We start from the raw sequence: 18,822 nt of genomic DNA, 5'->3' as shown, positions 1-18,822 counted from the left end.
TCCTCCACACTAATCCGTCACGGAAATGGAGCTTTTCGAAAACACCCTTCAAATCGGAGGAATTTGCATAAAAACGCTGGCTTTGCGTTTTAGTTTTGACGGAAAACTTTTAAAAACGAAACTTTTCGAAAACAATAACGTTGCGATAATCATGATTTTCCCTGCCTGAGTTTTCCTCGACAACAAATCCAAAATGACGTATTATTCATTTTATTTATTTATTTATTTTTTTATTGTTGTGTTTTCAAATTCCTCCTGCGTAGTGTGAACGGAAAACATTTGATGCGTTTTCAGAGTGAAACCTCCGTTTTCAAAGTCCTCATGCGTAGTGTGGACGGGGCTTCATTTTCAAAATTGAAAGTGACCTCGTCTTGATGTCAACTTCGTTTCATATAAGTTCGTTTACAAAAAGTGACATTCAACTGCCTCACAGAATATGTATCAATGGAAGACGTGACTAGCAAAATCAAATTTAATCTGAGAACTCGTTTAATGTCGATCAATGACTGTACATATTGAGCGTCTTCGCGATCCATTTTTCAGTTGTTTCCCTTAAAAAGTACTTTTTTATTAAAAATTATTCACGGATAGCGTGATATGTGATATTTCATCAAGCTGACAAATTTCCATAAATGTGTTCTAGATATTAAGTCTGCCTTTTGTTCTTCGATGCAATTTTGCTCCAATTAATTAAGGAACCGAGATCTAAACAATTGACTTTTTCATGCAGCTTGTAAGAAGTTCGCTTACACTAGCTATGGATTTGATTGCAATATGCCTATCAACAACTTTCCAATGGTCTCACCAAAGGCAGATAAAACGACTGTGACGTGTATAAACATCAACAAACATTTCGGAAATTGCACCCTGAAATGACCAATATTCCAGAAGTGCCTCATCATTTCAAAGTGTGTCTCCCACTATGCCGTTTTAATTTGATTTTCGCAGTCAATTCAAGCCAGTTTATTTATCACATCCGCTTGCCATGCGGAAAAGTCTACTTCTATACTTAATTATGTCCAACTTGCGTTTATTAGCTATTGTGCCATCTAAGGGAAGTGATCGAGGAGTCAGTTGATTTAGACGAAGCGCTCTTCCGAGCAGGATCTTAATCCCAAGTTAAGGTAACAATTCTAGTAGCGCATTTCGTAACGTATGACTATTTTTGAAGCATTAACGCGATGAGACTTGCCGTAGACCTATGACATAACCATATCGTGTAAGTCATTTTGTTAGTTCCGAGATTTCCCTTGGCATCAAGTTATTCTCAAAACACCTGTATAAGCTCACAATAGCGGTTTAGTAGAAAAAAATCGTGGTTAGATTGGGAGCCTTAATAATTAATACAAAAACTTACAAAGCCAGTTTTGTTTTGTCGCGACAAAACACAAAATTAAGACTTTTTTTCTTGGAATTTATTTTATTTGCGTTCAAAGGACAAGTTGTATAGTATTGTAGATTGTGACGTTTCCATTTCCTCGTGAGATCCCGATTTGCATTATTTTGATCTTCCCTCTTCGCCCATAAAAAAGGGGGAAAACATGTATGCAAAGTTCTCTCTGAAACCAACCGGTCTGCAAACTCAAGTGTCAAGAGTTATGGATGTTTGAAGTTATGCCATATGGTAGCATGATACATCTTCTTGCAAACGTACTGAATGCTCATAATAAGCCAACAATCGTGACTTTCGATATCGAGAAAAACACATTTGCTTAAGAAATCAGAAATATACCACGATTATCAGTATTCTAAGTGGACAGCCTCTTTTCAGTCTAAACTTCTGTACGTATGTTGTTTTTTTTTTGTAAAACAGCGATAGCAAAGACGGTTATGTCTTCTCTGGCACAGTAGAGCTTTTCGAGTTGTTAAAATGATCCTAAGGGTAATCTCCGGATACGTCGATCATAGTCCAGTGTCCCGGCTTTAATAGCACCTGACTGTTTCCTTAGCTATTGACAGGATTAATGTCAACTGACAGCTGGTCATGTATAGGGAACTATTTGCATATATATTGATACTGATATACTTAGCTGTCGAAAAGCAGTAGTGGACTAATCAAGGTGCTCATAGTGATAGTTGCATCTTACAGAAAATGCGAATAATGGGACACCGATCGAGAATTTCGACCTTCCAATTAAGTAGCGAGTAATCTTTTCTGGTAAGTCAGTTCGCCGGCGAAAGGCGACGTAAACGTCAATCTTAAGTGAGTGAAATTTCTGTTCTTTCTTTCTCAAACGCTTTAATGTCACTACTTAATTTAGAATCTTACACCGCATAAATGCAATCCACTTGGTTCAGTTCGTTTAATACACATGGGAAGTTCTATTAACTTTTGACTGAGGATTATGACAGTCTATTCCGCCCATATCTCATACTTTTCTTGGCCAATTTCAGTTCTGATCTGTTGTTAGTGGCGAGGTGTGGGGTGTAACTACCGTGAGGAACAGAGGTTCCAGTTTCTTTAGCTGAGCAACAAACGTATTCTGCTCCGATCGAGTAAGAGCTGAATCTAAGTGGTGTACGTTTTCGTAGACAGTTTTTCTTTATCAGATGGAAGTAAAAGTTGAAGTCAAAGTGGGACGATACAAAATGAAACAAACCATAGGAAAAAAAATGTATTCTAAGCCGTTAAATTAACATCAACACGATGAAAAAAAAGACTGTAAAAGTGAATCAGGAAAGAGTCGAGGAAGTCGAAATTGTAAATTATAAATTCTCTAATTAATTTCCTCGGCAACATGCATGGTAAGTGTTTGGAATCGCTGTCAGATGGTGGTTCGCGAATGTTTGTCGTCCATATCTGATAGTAAAAACGTTTTTCATTTCTAGCACTCGTAGAGTTTGTCGCACCTGCTTAACATAATCTTTTATTTCGACAAGATCTTGGCGTAAACTTGCGGTAGCTGTAAGTTGTTCCACACAAAACAACCCGCCATAAAATTCCCTCTTCAGCAACATATTTGGTATGTTAAAAAGGACTACAAGTATTTTAAAGTTTAAAAAGCATACAGGACCAAAGATGTTATCTAGTCTCAATACATATTTAAAAACTCAGTTGGAATTTTTAAAGTCCAATTTAATTCAGCCTCCAGGGAAAGCAACAAATCACTTAATTTTTAATATCAGCCAAGTAAAGAGAAATTTAGCCTTGTATAGGTTTTGTAATGACACTATGTATCGAGGTTTTGATTTACGACGTTGATAAGGTGCCTTCATAAAGCTGGTCGAGATTGAGTAATAGCTTTGGAATACAATATTGCAAAGGAGTATTGCCTTTCAAATGCAAATTTTTTTTTGTCGAATGGTATTCCGGTTTAAACGTCTGCTGTCGTGGTTTATCTTCATAACTGGAGGACAACTCTGATATTAGTTCAGCCTTTCGAAATCAAGAAACCTATGGCAGAATTGGTGAACTTTTTTTCCAGTATGTTAAATTTAAACATAAACCCTTAAGGTTCAGAAAATTGTCTGCCGTGAAAAAAAGTTGCGGTTTTTTCCTCCTTTTAAATGGTGTTACAAAACAGTTTTGGCTTGATGGGAGCTATATGTATTTGTTTATAATTTAGCTAGGTTTCCTGCCGTGGCATCATAGGACAAAGAAGTTAGAAAGAGTTAGTGTTTTTCTTGGCATAAGATCTTAAGCTATCTATCGCTTTAGCTTATAATAAAAAAAAAGTTCCTTAAACGTCATTATTTCTTTTTAAGTTTACTACGCTTGACGTAATTCCACGGTAGTTGATATTCTTTACGATAAGATTTACCAGTGACGCGCCACTGACGCGAGCGTGCACCTTTCATTCTTGGGGCCAGCTCAGTTATGCATCAATTGGTTAAAAGATTTGCTGAGCGTTTTTTTCAAGGATAAATATTTTATCTGAATAGGATTCGTAATGCGGTTGAGTCTAAAAGCAAAGTAAGGTTGGCCTTGATCTGTGAAGAGTTGGAAGATTAATTTCGAATCTAACCTAGGGTGAAAGAATTTTTTTTTTAATTGTGGTTTATGAGGATATTGTCGATAAAGGAACCGGTGTCGCATTTGGTCTTGTGACCATTTATTGGCTTGGTTCGGAAATTAGAAAAGTAAAGCCTCTTGAGCCCAGTTAAGTCATAGTTCTTTGCTCTTATCTACAGTTTCTGAAGTGGCTCGGTTATAGCTACTACTTCCCCCCGCCCCCGACCTCCACCCCCTGGATAGGATGGCATCGTGGATTAAGCCCTAGTATTGTGTCACGTTGCCACCATTAGGCCACCATGCTTCCTAGAGAAAGAACGTTGTTATCAAATGCGTGAGGAGATCTTACATAATCTGCCCAACTGCCGCTTTTAAAGATAGAAAGTTGTCCGTAAGGCGCTCTTAGAAATTATTTTGACTCCAGCTTTAAATGAAGTTTTCAAAAAGACTTAACGTGAAGTTTGGCAAAATAAAGAAAATTGCCCTTTCGGCTGACATTTTTGTCCACCAAGAAGATCTAGACTCTTGACTTTTAGAAGATGCTAAATTTAATAAGATACGCTCTTCGGTTGTGTCGAAGTTAGCGCACGTTTTCAGTGAATATCAGGCGGTTCATTATTTTACGGCGGAAATTGTGACATCTGATCATCAACACTGAGACATGTTAAATTAATTATTTTAATCAGTTAACCCAAGGGGGCTCTGGGTTTATCTTGGAACATTTTCCACCGACTATACTTTTATTAATGTTTTGTGACTGATATTCACAAGGAACGCGATGACACTTGCATAGCCAAATGAAGTTTAATTCAGGTACTACTGCTTGCTTATTACCAATGTGTTCTCCAGGGCTCGGTCAATTCGCTTTTGAACCTATTTATTGCTGAGCCGAGAAACAAATTCTCAATTTGGACCCGGATGAGTTTGGAAGGTAAGATAACTGAGCAATATTTTTGCGGCGACGCAACTCATAACATGGAAATATTCAGTGAACTAGCCGAAACGTTCACCTTTTGAAAAGTTACTCCTTTTTCATCGCGGTGAAAATGAAAGGCCGAATGCTTGTTTCGATGCAATGGGATATTCCATGGGCTAGGATAGAGTCACTTTAGTTTTCGTCTTAAGGCGCGATCGGTGCTGCAAGTCAAAGCAGTGAAAACTTTTAAACCATTCAAAAATTGAAGGCCACCTCGTACAAAATACAATGGGTTTTACGGCGGCATAAACAACTGCGACGGCGAGGACGATGCCCAATGGAAATATATTTATATTTTACTTCAGAATAATTTCGAAGTTATCTAGGATTTATTCCGTGTGTCTGTTTCTGATAAAAACTTACTCTTGCTGAATATGCTACAACTGCTTCCAGTTCCAAATAAAAATAGATAAAATTAGCCCTAGGCCTCGTCCACACTACGCCGAATAATTGAATTTGAAAACGGCGTTTTCACTCTGAAAACGCATGTAATGTTTTCCGTCCACTCTACGCCTGAGAAATGTGAAAGCACAGCAATCGCCGATGATCTTGGATTAATGTTTAAGGCAAATCGGGAAGGAAAATCTCATGATTATCTTGACGTCATTGTTGTCGAAAATCTCCATTATCAAAAATGTTTCCGTCCACACTACGCCGGAGAAATGTGAAAGTACAGCAATCGCCGATGATCTTGGATTTTTGTTTCAGGCAAACTTGAAAAAGGGAAATCTCATGATTATCGTGAAGTCGTTGTTTTCGAAAATCTCCGTTTTCAAAAATGTTTTCCGTCCACACTAAAACTCAAACCCGGCGTTTTCAAATTCTTCCGTTTTCGTGACAAATTAGTGTTGACAGTAGGCCTAAATGTAAAAAGAAAGCTCCGTTTTTAATTTTCCCCGGGGCTTAAGTGGTTCACGTTCTTCAAAAATTTTGGCAATTGGTCATTTCACATTGTTAACCATCCTTTTGGTCGTTTGGCGACGTTCTCGTTGCCGTTGCCGTTGCCGTTGCCGTTGCCGTTACCGTTGGCGCCGTGTTTTGCTTGAGGTGCCCAGTACGTTTTTAAATTCCTCCGATGCAGTGTGGACGGGCCCCTAGTGGTTCACATTCTTCAAGAAGGCTAGAAATTGGTCAGTTCACTTTGTTGCCGTTGCCGTCGTGTTTTGCCCGAGGTCCCTAGTACGGTAACTGTCTCTTAGAGTCGCACGCTGCCGACAAAAGGCGTGAAAACATTCACCGGCAATGCCCTCCGGTGACTCCATGTCCCCGTTTCTTTTTTCTTTTTTTCTTTTTCTTTTTTTTCTTTTTTTTGGGGGGGGGGGGGGGTTAACAGTTATGCAGAATGTAAAGCCAAGATTCTGTCAAGGCTATTCCAGTATATGAGAAAAAAACGCCACCTTAAAGGAAATAACTTGGTACAAATTGTTGGGATGCTAAGGAAAGGGTGGCTTTATGAACATTTCACCGTAATTTCATCCAGTGCCGGATAAGTTAGTAAACCTGCAGGGAATATAACAAAATCTCGAATGCCGTTTTGCTACCGTTGAAGTCGTTTGAGTTAATTAATTTTCAGCAAGCTAAGATGCAAAAATATGTATAGAATCCGAGTCTTCATGACAACAGATCTTAAAAATAAATCCTTGCTTATGATTTAATAAAACAGTACCATCATTTGATCTAGATCATCGTCAATTGTTTGGAAACAATTTATGTAGAAGGTATTCAATAACGAATGAAATAGAAATTTATCGCTGCAATTTTGGCGTCGTCAAAACATCGCTTTCCAGTTATATAGTGTTTCAGATTTTCAAATTAATACCAGTTAATTTTACTGTTTTTGAAACAAACTTGTTTTTCACAGTTTGTGCGTGATTTAAAACCTGTCCTGAAATCTCTGCCAGTTTTTTAAATTTCATCTCGGTTTTCATTTCATTGCCAATTTCATCTCTTCTTCCCTCTTTATCTTGTTTAATCAACTGAATGATTGGTCAATAAATAACTAAGGTGACATACCATTGCTTCAGTGAACCACACTATTGTAATAACTCGCAAATTCTGTGGCACTGCACGCACTGCACGCGCTGATGACAGCTCCCAGCTAGCAACGTTCACGCAAACGGAAGTTTTAATTTCTCACATTACTCATTATCGAGTTAATTGCCACCTTTACATCGAGTGTTCGGAAGTAAAGCGGACTATCCCTCAATTAATAACTTGAAATTCCCTGTCTTGCTTAAAACTGCAGTAGAAATCGACCCCACCTCTGAAAAAGTTTCGACACACGCCTTGACCTACATGATGTGATTAAACAAGCTTGCGTTCGGTTTTATAAAGTTGAAAAACTGACGAAAATGAGACCACTATTCGCCAATGCAGACGAAACGAACTAGTTCTATTATTGTTATGGTTCTGTTAAAACTCTGGTAATAAATTCATGCTTGTATTAATTCTCAGAAAACACATGTGCCAAAGGTAAGCATTCAGTGCATTTTTTGGGTGGCATTCGTCAATGAAGAATAACTAAAATTGTCCGTCAGAAATGAAGGAAAGATATATTTTCTAAACGAAGAGCTACCGAAGCTAACTCGTGAGCGGACCATCTTGGCGACCGTATTGCAACATCTCGACCGCTAAGAACCAATCAGAATTCTTCTTTCCACCAATACTTTATTATTTTACAAGAAATAATTTGCAGTTTTGTGGGTTTGCCACATTTGCTTTCAAGAGCTTAACTACTTAGCCTGCTTCAATATTGATAAATCAAGAATTTTGTGGCCCAATAGCTGAGAGAACTATACTAATCCTATTCTGTTTAGTGCTTTTGAAATTTAAGTGCGACGTAAGTTCGTCGATGATTATTCGATTGAAAATCTGTAACGGCTTTTAGTTCAGAGTTATACAATGTACTACGAGCAACCTTTAAAAAGACTGGAATACGCAATAATTGAGAAATTCTTTAAAATTCTGGTCTTTCAAAGTCTCTTACATTGGAGCTTCAAAACACGTCATATCCGTTTCCTTGGTCTGATGTTCACATTATTAAATGCCACTTTTTTTTTCTAAGAAACAAACTATTATGCGAAATAAATAATCTAATGAAAGCTGATTATAGTAAGTGTATAGATTGCGTGAGGGAGTTTACGGCCTGAAAGTCAACCGGGTTTATGGCCTTTTTACTGACCCTTGCCTACAAAAAGCTCCAGTATCATAGACGAATAATGCGCGTTTAATTAATGTTTTGTCTTCTTCCATCTTAGCAAATTATAAACTTCATTGACAGCTAAAAATATATATATCATTAGCAGTTTAAAAAGGTCTTTAGTATTTTAAAACAATCAATACTCGATCAAGGACTTTTTTTCAAATTTCCTCCATGTACGTGTAAATTCAGCAAAAATAATTAAAGCAAGATAAGGTAATTATCTCCTTGAAAGCAATTTGGAAACTTAGCCTTAATAAGCACGTTTTGATGATTTTATTCCGGCGTTTTTTCTTAGGGCTTAGACTTGTTTGCTCAGGAAAATATATCAAACGCTCAAGTCAAATTTTTATCACAATATCTTACTCCTCGAATTTCGTTTTTCTTTTTTTTTTTCCCACTCTTTCATTTTCTCAAGGCTGCAACAACAGAATAAAACACTAAAGCAAACGTTTCATCGCGAAATTTAACACCTTGAATTTCATTTTTTTTTTTTAAGTTTTCTTCTGAGAGTGATCTACTAGTAAGAACGACTCTTCCTCGCATTTCCACCCTTAATCCGCCGCACATATTTCCAAGTTAAAATTAAAACTCAGTCACATTTAGCTCTGGTTATTTTATTAAAGCTATTAAATTCTTAAAATTGTCTTTTACAGTGACGGACATATGCATAAGGACCCTTTAAGATATCTATTCTGCCTTCTTTGTCATTAGTGGCAAGGCTAATTTTTGGCTGAAATGAGTTATTAACGTTACTTTACAAAAAGCTTTTTTTTTTAGCAGTAATTAATCAACAGGACGCGAATCAATATCCTGTTTCGTCCATTTTGTCTTTCAATTCTTTCAAATGAATGGATGTATTTGATTTATTATTCTTTCATTAGCAAATAAGTATACTGCGTATATCTTTTGTATATTAATAACACTTTTAATGAAGCAGACCGGTCGTTATTAGTTAGTGTGAAAAGGATTGACTTTTAAGAAGGTTTTCCTGCTACGTGCCGAACAGCTTACGTGCAGATTTGTTACGCAGTTTCTGTAAAGCTTCTAATTCACCTGGCCAAAGGGGTAAGTTTCATCTTTCTTTCTTTTTTTTTTTTGGTGTCTTCTTGATTTTCTCAATTCCGATTTTCTCGTAACAGTTTATAGATTTTTTCCCCTTAACTTTTTCTTTTTTTTTAGTGGTGGGGGGGGGGGGGGGGTAGGGTGGCGTTTAACGGTCTTTTTAAGATTCAAATCAGTTAACGTTGCAGACATAAAACAAAAACATCGTTCAAAACGGGTACGTATTGGGAATAAAATTGCTACTGCGTCGTTGAGGTTAGGTTGAAATAATTATCTATTGCAACAGCTACAAGACTAAAACACCTCTCGCTCGCTTTTCTATAGCTACAAACTTTAAATGCATCTTGCCCGGTTCTCTGATTACGTTAGTAACCCGGCCACCAGCGAGTTACAGACGAAGACTCACGACTGCTATTTTGTGCCCGTTTCATTCTTGGTATGGTTCATATAATTATTACATATTAAACAGGAATTTTACAGCAACTCGGGCAACTTCAAATTATATACCCACTTGAATACAAAAACAGTTATGAGACGAACTCCCTGCTACGTGTTTCGTGTTTTTTGTTTTTTTTTCTTTCGTCTTTGTTTGTTTTGTTTGCAAATTGGACGGGAAATTGGATTCAGAATGAGTTCAGTTTTTTTTAGTGTTTTTCTTCTTTTTTTTTTTTTGTAGTCGATATGTTTTGATAAATAGCGTCAAGGAGGCTGCAATGGGTCACGATCGTTATTTTAGCGATTAGATTACATATGCCGATGATGATTGCTTTGATCTTTTAAAACAAAGCAGAGAAACTACGGAATACTGATCACGCAGGACCAATAGACGGTCAATAAGAAAACCTAGGAAGTCATTAAAAGGGTTGTTTCTTCAAAAGTTGGAGAAGATTTAAACAGATCTCCCATGAGGTAAAACAGATGTCTGTCACGCACGAGAACGGTTTGGAAATTTGCACAGATGGAAAATGAGAGTTTACAGCTGATGAGAAGTTCATTAGGTGTGTGTTTGAAGCTGTGATAAGACATTACAACGAATTTTCTTAGTTTGTTTTCAGTAGATATGTAAGTTTGTAGATGTGGAGAAGCTGCCAAAATGTTGCTAGATATAACTTTCGCATTTCCCTGCCGTGCGTTATCTGCATGCAAAAGATAAAACAAATAAGTCAATAAAAAGAACAATAAAAATATTTTTAAAAAAAACCCTGAAACTAATAACTTTTACAACGAGAACCAAGTCCTATTTCTTAAACAAACAAAATAGAAAGGCAATCGTGTTGCCTCGGACGTAGTGGAAAACAAGAACAAAATACTTTTTTTGATGAGTTAATGAATGGATACAAATTGCCTTAAAAGAATATTGCATGCACCAAATGGTCTTCGTTTTTGTCCTATTTGTCCATTCAGTTTAATTAAGATTTTGAGTGCAGTTTTGAATTACATCCTGCCGGGAAAATGAAATTATCTTCTTGTTGCTCATTGTTGGGCCTTCATCAGCTACAAATGTAATCGAAAACCATATTTTTTTGTTAGTTTAATCAAATAGCGTGCAAGACCAAGTTTCGGCCCCCTCTAAAAATCTGAAAATCCTGGCGAAATTGGAGGAATAACGATTAAATGTGCGCATCTGGTCTCGCAGCTCTTTCCCCTGTATAGAAACGAAAGACGTTTTACTGCTGTGTTTTAATTTCCCTGTTTCCGATTTCCAAAGCAATTTGCCCGTTGTGCGTGAAAAATGTTTGTCTAAAAGGCCATTACGTGCTTTTTTCTACGTGTTTGTCATGTTTGATTACTCACATTGATTGACACTGGCGCCAGTTTAATATTTAAGAAGTCGCAAACTACTGTGAATGTCATCACTTAAGCAGACAGCCAGCCTTAATTATTGCTATTTCATACAAAGTCGGCTGACTTAGATGCATAAATTGTCTGAATCCTACGCTTTACGTACATTCTCCGCGTTATGATGTGACAAGTTGACGGAAAGTGAATATAAAACCAACTTTGTTACCACTTCTCGAAAAAGAGTCAGGGAAAGCTACGATAAGCCGTTCTATCATTTGGTAAGGATAACTTCTTGTGTGGTTTTCTTCTAAATATTATTCCCCTTCTTTCTCTCTATTTCTCTCTCCTTTGTTGCACCGCATCTTCGTGCTTTTGACTATTTAAGGGCGGCATGTGATTCTTCAGTTTCTTATTACAGTTTTTTATATCAAGTGAAAAAAAAAATTACAATTCCTTCTCAACGTTAGCATCTATTATCAATCAGCGGAGTTCTTCAGTGTTAGCTGGGCCATGTTCTGCAGACAGTGACACCTTATAATGAAGTTAACTTCACATTTACCATTGTTACTCGTGTACAGTTCAGTTCATGCATATGTTATATATAAACATACACAATTCTGTTTCTGATATCAAAAGCTTTGAATACAAATGAAAAAAATATTTCCTTAACAGACGATTCCTCTTTTTTTGAAAATTTTAAATAAATGGAGTGATATTCTGGTACGAATGTCTTTTCCACTTGTTTTTACAATCAATCTTCGTGGTAAAACTTACATTTTGCTTGTAGCAAATACGCGGCAATCAAAATTGTCCAAATTTCAGTAATCCATCTTTTTGGCTTGCAATGAGGAGCAGAAATGCAGAAAATTATTATTGTGTTTATTCGTTTTTTGCATCTAACATATATTCGTTCCCTCTTAGTTTGCGGTTAAAAGAAATGGTCACGCATTTTGATACTTTGCATAAATAAATAAAGTTAGCCTTGAGATAAACATTTCGCAGCTGATTATGACAACGCCAATGCTAGAGATTTGTTTTAGGCCTTTTAGTATTTTTGTTTTTAGAATGTAATTGTTTTTCACGTGCCAGTTACGTGGGGCCCCTATGGAGACCAGCCTTGGAGCTGAATGGGCTATCTTTTCTAAATAGAGTTTACTTACTTCAGTGGTCGAATACCTTCCATCCGGGCATTTTTGGCGGACTCCATGGTTGAAAGTGTACTATAGCTCAACCTATACTATCAGTTACAGTATCTGCATACCTAAGTTTGCTAGTATCCTCGCTTCTTGTATGAAACTTATACTGAGAACAACATTAACTAATTTTCATTCTACTAAAAATAGAAATTAATGCCACTGTATTTAGTTTCAAACACGAAGTGAGAAGTAGCTTTAAACGTCTCTGAGGCCTCATTATCATTCTCTTAGTAAGAGATGGCTCCTAATAGTTCTAAGGATGGTGAAAGCTTTAGTTTAGTAATCTGCGCCACTGCAAGGAAAACGTCAGTGCTTTCCGATATTTTATGACGTTTGCATTTCGTTGACGTTTGCGTTTCCTACTAAATAAAGTTAACTGACTTCAATGGACGAATACCTTCCATCCGGGCATTTTTGGTGGACCGGTCACTCCATGGTTTAAGGACGTTCGCGCTAATTGTTTCTGCGCATCCTTACTGCGCACGCAAATTGACACGCCACGTCATGCATCGATGCGCGCGCTAAGTAATAAAATAATTGCTATAGCCTTGCCTGGATTTAACGATCTTGGACGTTCGGTGACCCTTAAATTTCTTTTGATGAATCATTTTCTCTACCTATTTTCTACGTTAAGCGAAAAAATGAAGAAAATCTATCGATTAGAAGCTTGATTTTTTTTGCAAAATGCACCATCGAATTCCGTTATTTTTAGCTCTTCGTTTATCTGTGCGGCAGTTTCAAATGCCTCTCTAAGGGTTAATTTTTGTGAAAACGTTGGCAATATTTGGAATTATGTACGCAACAGACCCACTTCTACAAAATATGACTAACATCGCTTGCCTCCGTTGACTCACCTTCGATATTTTTAACTATATACCCCTGTAGATCATGCTGATTTACGCGCGCCAATTTTTCAAAATCAGGGTACTTTTTCTCCACGCTTTATCTCTGAAACGAAATCAATGATCCCAATTTTTTTTGGCATTTCTGACACAAGTAACTCATTATCTGACTGCATTAAAAATTTTAAAAAAATCTATCCACTGGAAAATTTCGCGCGAACGTCCTTAAAGTGTACTATAGCTCAACCCATCAGTTGCAACATCTACATACCTAAGTATGCTAGTATCCTCGCTTCTTTTATAAAACTTATATTGAAAATAACATTGACTAATTTTCAGTCTGCTAGAAATAGAAAATAATGCTTCTGTATGACTTTCACAAACGAAGCGAGAAGTAGCTTTAAATGTGTCTGAGGCGCCATTATCATTCTCTTAGTAACAGATGGCTCCTAATTGTTTTAACGATGGTGAAAGCTTAAGTTAAGTAATCTGTTCGTGTTGTAAGGAAAACGCCAGGGTTTTCCGATATTTTATAATGTCTGCGTGACCACAAAAAGCAAAATTGACAGTGACTTTTCTTGCATTTCCTTTGGTGAGATTGATTTTAATTTGGCAGATTGCTTGCAACCATTTTGCTTTTTTTACGCCGACTTTATGTCAGAAAAACATAGGATATCAGACTGATAGTTTGGAAAACTTTGCCAACGAGAAATTCAAGAAAATCACAATTAAAGCCTGGCATGATCACTGAAAACCTCATTTGTTTGGGCAGATTTCATTCAAGACAAAAATTCATTATTTTAACAACCAATGGTTGTAGAACATCATTTCATCATTGCTTATGACATTTGATAGGTTTCGGTGCGCTGGAGGTAAAGATGGACCCGAAAGCTAGCATCCAAAATATAACACTAGCGCGCTCAATACTATAATGATTACCCTGTGGAGTCTCTAAAGGCACAGCCTGGAGCAGCCTTTTCTTTTCACTACTTTCGGGAGGTCACTTCTTTCTGGGGCGCGATTCTTTCTGATATCTAAAACGTATACCGTAAATGGGTCGATCTATTGGAGTAGGGGAGATGGTCTGCGGTATGTCTGTGTTCAATGACGTACTCGTTTGGAAATCTACTCGAGGTATTGTATAATGTTTAAGTTTTGAATAGATAAAACCCATCGTATTATGAGAAATAAGAAACGCGCTTACATAATTTTATTTTCTTAAATTATAAGGGATGAATTCCACCAACGCCACTACGGCTTGGATGAATTCCGCCAACGCCACTACAGCTTCAGACGCCCTCTCAATCACTTCAAAGATTGCCATAGTCACAGCTTATGTAATCATCTTTACAATCGCGCTGTTTGGAAATTCCATTGGATTGTACGTGGTTTGTGCCAAGGAAACTTCGCGGCGAATCACCAACCTCTTGATCAAGAACTTGGCAATCGCTGATCTTATTTTCACCGTCATTGTAATGCCATATTCAGTGCTGTTCATGTTCCTAGAGCCGCATCAGTGGTTTGGAGGGATCATGGGTGAAATTACATGTAAAGTGGTATTCTACGCTGTCCCTGTGTCTATTGCTGCGTCCGTTACAACAATGGTGGTTATTTCCATGGATCGATTTTGTGCCGTCTATTTTCCGCTGAATCAGGCCTTGTTCCACAACCATAGAGCCGTCACATCAGTCATATGGCTTTTTTCTCTAATCTCTATGACGCCTTACTTATTCATCTTCCAAGTTTTCAAGGAAGGTGATATGTATTCTTGCTACCAAGTTTGGCCCTGGGCTGATGACCAACATGAAATGTTTCTGGCCCTCAGAATTTTCCACGTCATCTTGTTTTTCCTCCTCTACCCTCTTCCGCTGTTGATAATAGCCGTGGTTAACTCTCTGGTTGGTCGTCGGTTGTGGCTTCACAGGGCGCCGGGAAGCACAACTAGTGTTAACAGGGCAGCTGTTGAGGTCTCTCGGAAAAAAGTTGTCAAAATGTTGGTCGTCCTCGTAGCTGTTTTCGCTATTTGTTGGGCACCCACACATTTGTTTCATTACTTTGTTTTTTTCAACCAAGCCATCTTAAACAAAATCCCCCTCGTCGTGATGAATTTCATGCTCTGGGTGTCCCATGCAAACAGCGCAATAAACCCTATGCTGTACATTGCCTTAAACAAGAACTTTCGCTACGCGTTTCTGGATGCAGCAGTCGCGCTGTCCACTTCTCCTGTCCACGCATTAAGTGCCTGCATGACTTACTTCTTGGAAAGACAAGCGACACCGGAGTCGCATCTTACGAACGACCGCCCTGTTAGACAAAGACAGCACAGCACATTTCGTGTGGCACCTGCAGTAGCAGGTAATGAACACAATGCAAGGCAAGGTCATGAAACCAAACTTTAAGCACGACCGACTAGGTTGCCGAAAGGCGACTAAATAATATCGAGGATGATGGAGTTGTTACTCGATTGACTGATTTTTTTTGGTGTCGTAGGACCTGCTTAATTGCCGGTAAAGTCATGGTTTCAGCCAAAAGGTATAATTAAGTCTCTATTGACCGACGTTACGTTAAAGGTCTAGACAAAACAAAGCGGGACAGATCGTCAAATAGCTGGCGTGTGTTTTTATTGAAGAATTTGATCTGTGCTGTCCTATTTGATCTCCTTCGGCTGCGATACAGCATCGAGGAATATCCCAACTCTAATTAAGTTTTCTTGTTTCTTTTTGGAATTCATTGTCTTCTTTACAGGCCACAGACTGTCTTGCAACACAAGACAGTTCTCTTAGTGAATGGATAAAAAATTGAGATATCACTCAATGAAAAAGTAAAAAGTAATTCACTCAGTGAAAAAGTACTTTATTTTAGCATTCATCGCCCAAGAAGTGCAATCGTTGAGTTCGGTAATGAGCTTTAAAGTATTTATTTATCTTACCAAAAAATGTACGCAGCCTTTTTTGTCCTATATATGACAACTTGATAACAGTGGATCATAATGGATAATTGAACTGTATGAAACCTGGAACCAAAGACAAAGTGGGTTCACGTTCAAGTTTCTCGTGTGAATATTTTTAAGAACAACGGAAGCTTGACAGCTTGCAGTATCCCATTGCGGAAACGCCAAAGCAAAAAGGGCAATATAGACGAGAAAGGCCTTGTCGCACCCTTGCCTCGTCCAAAAATCTTCTCGTCGTAGAACCCTCGTACTCCGGATCCGTCGCTGATTTCCGAGAGACAAACAAACTGCAAGCAGTCTAAACGGGACTCCCATGAACGTGACATCCACTGCAATATGAACGAATGTAATTATTTTATAGGGTGCGAACGTAGAAAAACATCTTTAGAATCAGTATGGGATCAATGTCATAAATCTAATTAGATTGCTCATTTTCAGGCCTACTCTTGATCACAAAGGCGATTAACAATAATATTGTAAATAGCCTATTTGCTTGAAAAATGTATTTTTTATAGTCCTTCCCCCTTTTTAATTAATACATAATATATTCAGTTAGCTCTGAATAAGGGATGAGGGATTGGAAATAACCCGCAAGCGCGGGCTGCATGATCAATCAAGTTATGTCCGCTTCATTCGTCCCGTTTCATTTGCGGGTTTACGACATTTTCTTTTCCATCCCTCCACCTCCCCAACGATGCATGCACCTTTACTAGGCCGAACTTTGTATCAAGAAATTTTTTCCGATGGTTGTTATCTTTAAAAATAAGCTTGTAAGGTTTAGCTCAAAGCCAGATTAGTCCAATCTTTTGTTTTCTCATTGTTACCCAGTAAAGAGGGCTCCGCCGCAAGGCAGCATGAGGAGAGTGATATTTTCACGGAATGGAGAGAACACGAAGGGATTTACCCTACACATCACTGTTGCCATGATCAGTGTAGTAGCATAATTAGCCCAGGAAAAGTTGCACTCGGGTCACACTTGCCGGAGCTTATCCCTGATTGTGTAACTAGGAGTTCTTATTTCCTAGGTTGGGTGCAAGTCTCATCAGTTCCCTTTTATCCGCCGTTTTTCGCGCCGGGCTCCAACTAGCCAACGCTAATGCCAAATTGTCAGATTGTCCTAGGCGTACCCTTAGGAGTTCGTCGTCACCGATTTGTATTACTAAATGGTAAGAGTCACCGCAGCAGTTTAAGGTCTTGCCCAAGAACACAACACAATGGCCTGGCCGTAGACCGTTTGATCCGGAGCATTAAACAGTAGTCCCCGCCTCTTCCACGTACCATCGTCTAGCGCAGTGTAAATGGACCTTCTGTTGGTCGCATCATATTCAGACTAACACCAAAAACAAATTAATCAACTTCCTCTTGCTTCTCTTAAAGTAAGGACAACAACAACTTTGTGTGGCTGAAAATGGGAAAGTGGGTGACAGAGTGCTCAGTTAATATTTTAGCCCCATGAACCCCTGGAGTGTCAAGAAAACAAAACCTACAGCCCAAGGAGATGTAGACAGTGTGGATGGAGAGAAGGGAGTAGGCCTTCACTCAGGGCCAGTGTAAACATTCCTGGGTAGAGAGGAGGGAGTGGGCGTCCTCTCTGACTGGAGGGAGTGGGCCTCCACTAACCTAACTCCAGGGGTTAAAATTGGAGGTAGTTGGCCTCCGAAAATCGAGTCTATGGGGGCAAGAGTGTGACGAGAGGAGCACTTCATCCCCATTCCCGTGTTTATTTGACCAACCTAAAGAGAACTTGCAAAGAACGGTAACAATATAAAAAAGTATAAATTGTGAATTATGATCTCAAGTATCTATTACTGGACTGGCAGAGTGTTCTAATCTACATAAACAAACCTAAGCGAGGTACTTAGTTTCTACAGTTCGTTCAGATAAGTAACATACTTAAGTGTCTCTGAGAATCGTAAAGATCCTTCAATAAATTGACATGTCGAAACCACCTCAAATGTGATATGTAATTGCTCTAAAAGTTATAAATGTTCGTTTTGGTAGGTTTAATTCGAGTGTACACAAAGAAACCTCAAAAGAGGTGCTTATTCTAAGAGTCCCATTGCTCATCTTAACAATTAACGCATCTATTAAATAAAACTAAAAGTGGTGCTTGAACCCTCAAGGTTTACATGTTATGTCAGGAGTTTTTACTGATTGCGTACATGACAACCTAGGAGTGAAATTGATGTCGCCCTACAATTTAAGTTGTATTACAAAATATCCTAGATGATTGGAAAAGCCCTTAGGTAAACTATATTACTACGAAGACCTATGAGTGGGCAAGTGCTTTGGGTGGGTGGGAGGGAATAGAAAATATTCTGGACAAAATGCCGCACTGTAGTCTATCTCGTGTGAGAGCAAAAGACAGTGACCAAATTTAGCAAGCACGTATCAAGATGCTAAAGTTCGCTGTGATTGGGTGATTTTCAGGATTCTCACGTGAGGTCATCCAAGGTCGATGAATAGATGATTAGCAAAGCACACAGCTCAAAATGGAAACAAGAGTTGTTGATTAACGGAAATTTATTTCATATGTTCAATAAATCGTGATGCAGCAGCAACAGCAACAGTAATAACAACTAATAGGCTATTTCCGAGTTACATTGTGCCTCTGTTTAATTTCAAAACGAGTCCTCGTGCAGACCTTTCATACGAACAGGTGTTTGATTGGCTGTAGGCGAAACACATTTTCAAATGAATGGTTTCGCACGAAGACTCGTTTTGACACAGAGGCAAGAGGCAACTCGAAAATGGCCTGTTTGTGTCTTACGAGCCGACTCACGTTTAAATAACATCGTAAAAAGCAGACAGCTTCCATTGGCAAGCACTATCGAGGCAAACACTGTACTGTCCCGAAAGA

The 18,822-nt window shown here is 38.3% G+C and overlaps 1 protein-coding gene across 3 annotated transcripts; it reads left to right on the top strand.

The window, feature by feature from the left end:
* The first annotated feature begins 997 nt into the window (after positions 1-997).
* On the top strand, positions 998-17,917 carry LOC110045708 (tachykinin-like peptides receptor 86C). 3 transcript variants are annotated; one of them, XM_089292394.1, is made up of 2 exons: positions 998-1,124; positions 14,243-17,917. In XM_089292394.1, exon 2 carries the CDS (start codon positions 14,245-14,247, stop codon positions 15,409-15,411), a length of 1,167 nt encoding a protein of 388 aa, XP_089148520.1. In that variant the 5' UTR covers positions 998-1,124; positions 14,243-14,244; the 3' UTR covers positions 15,412-17,917. The 3 variants fall into 3 exon arrangements, with proteins under 3 accessions (XP_089148520.1, XP_089148517.1, XP_089148516.1); XM_089292391.1 differs by lacking the exon at positions 998-1,124 and adding an exon at positions 8,409-9,195; XM_089292390.1 differs by lacking the exon at positions 998-1,124 and adding an exon at positions 11,067-11,252.
* The last annotated feature ends 905 nt before the right edge of the window (positions 17,918-18,822 follow it).

Source organism: Orbicella faveolata, unplaced genomic scaffold (genome assembly GCF_042242905.1).
Source record: "Orbicella faveolata isolate gen_17 unplaced genomic scaffold, um_ofav_v1 contig_1, whole genome shotgun sequence".
NCBI classification, from domain to species: Eukaryota; Metazoa; Cnidaria; class Anthozoa; order Scleractinia; family Merulinidae; genus Orbicella; species Orbicella faveolata.
This window is presented reverse-complemented; position numbering and strand designations above follow the sequence as displayed.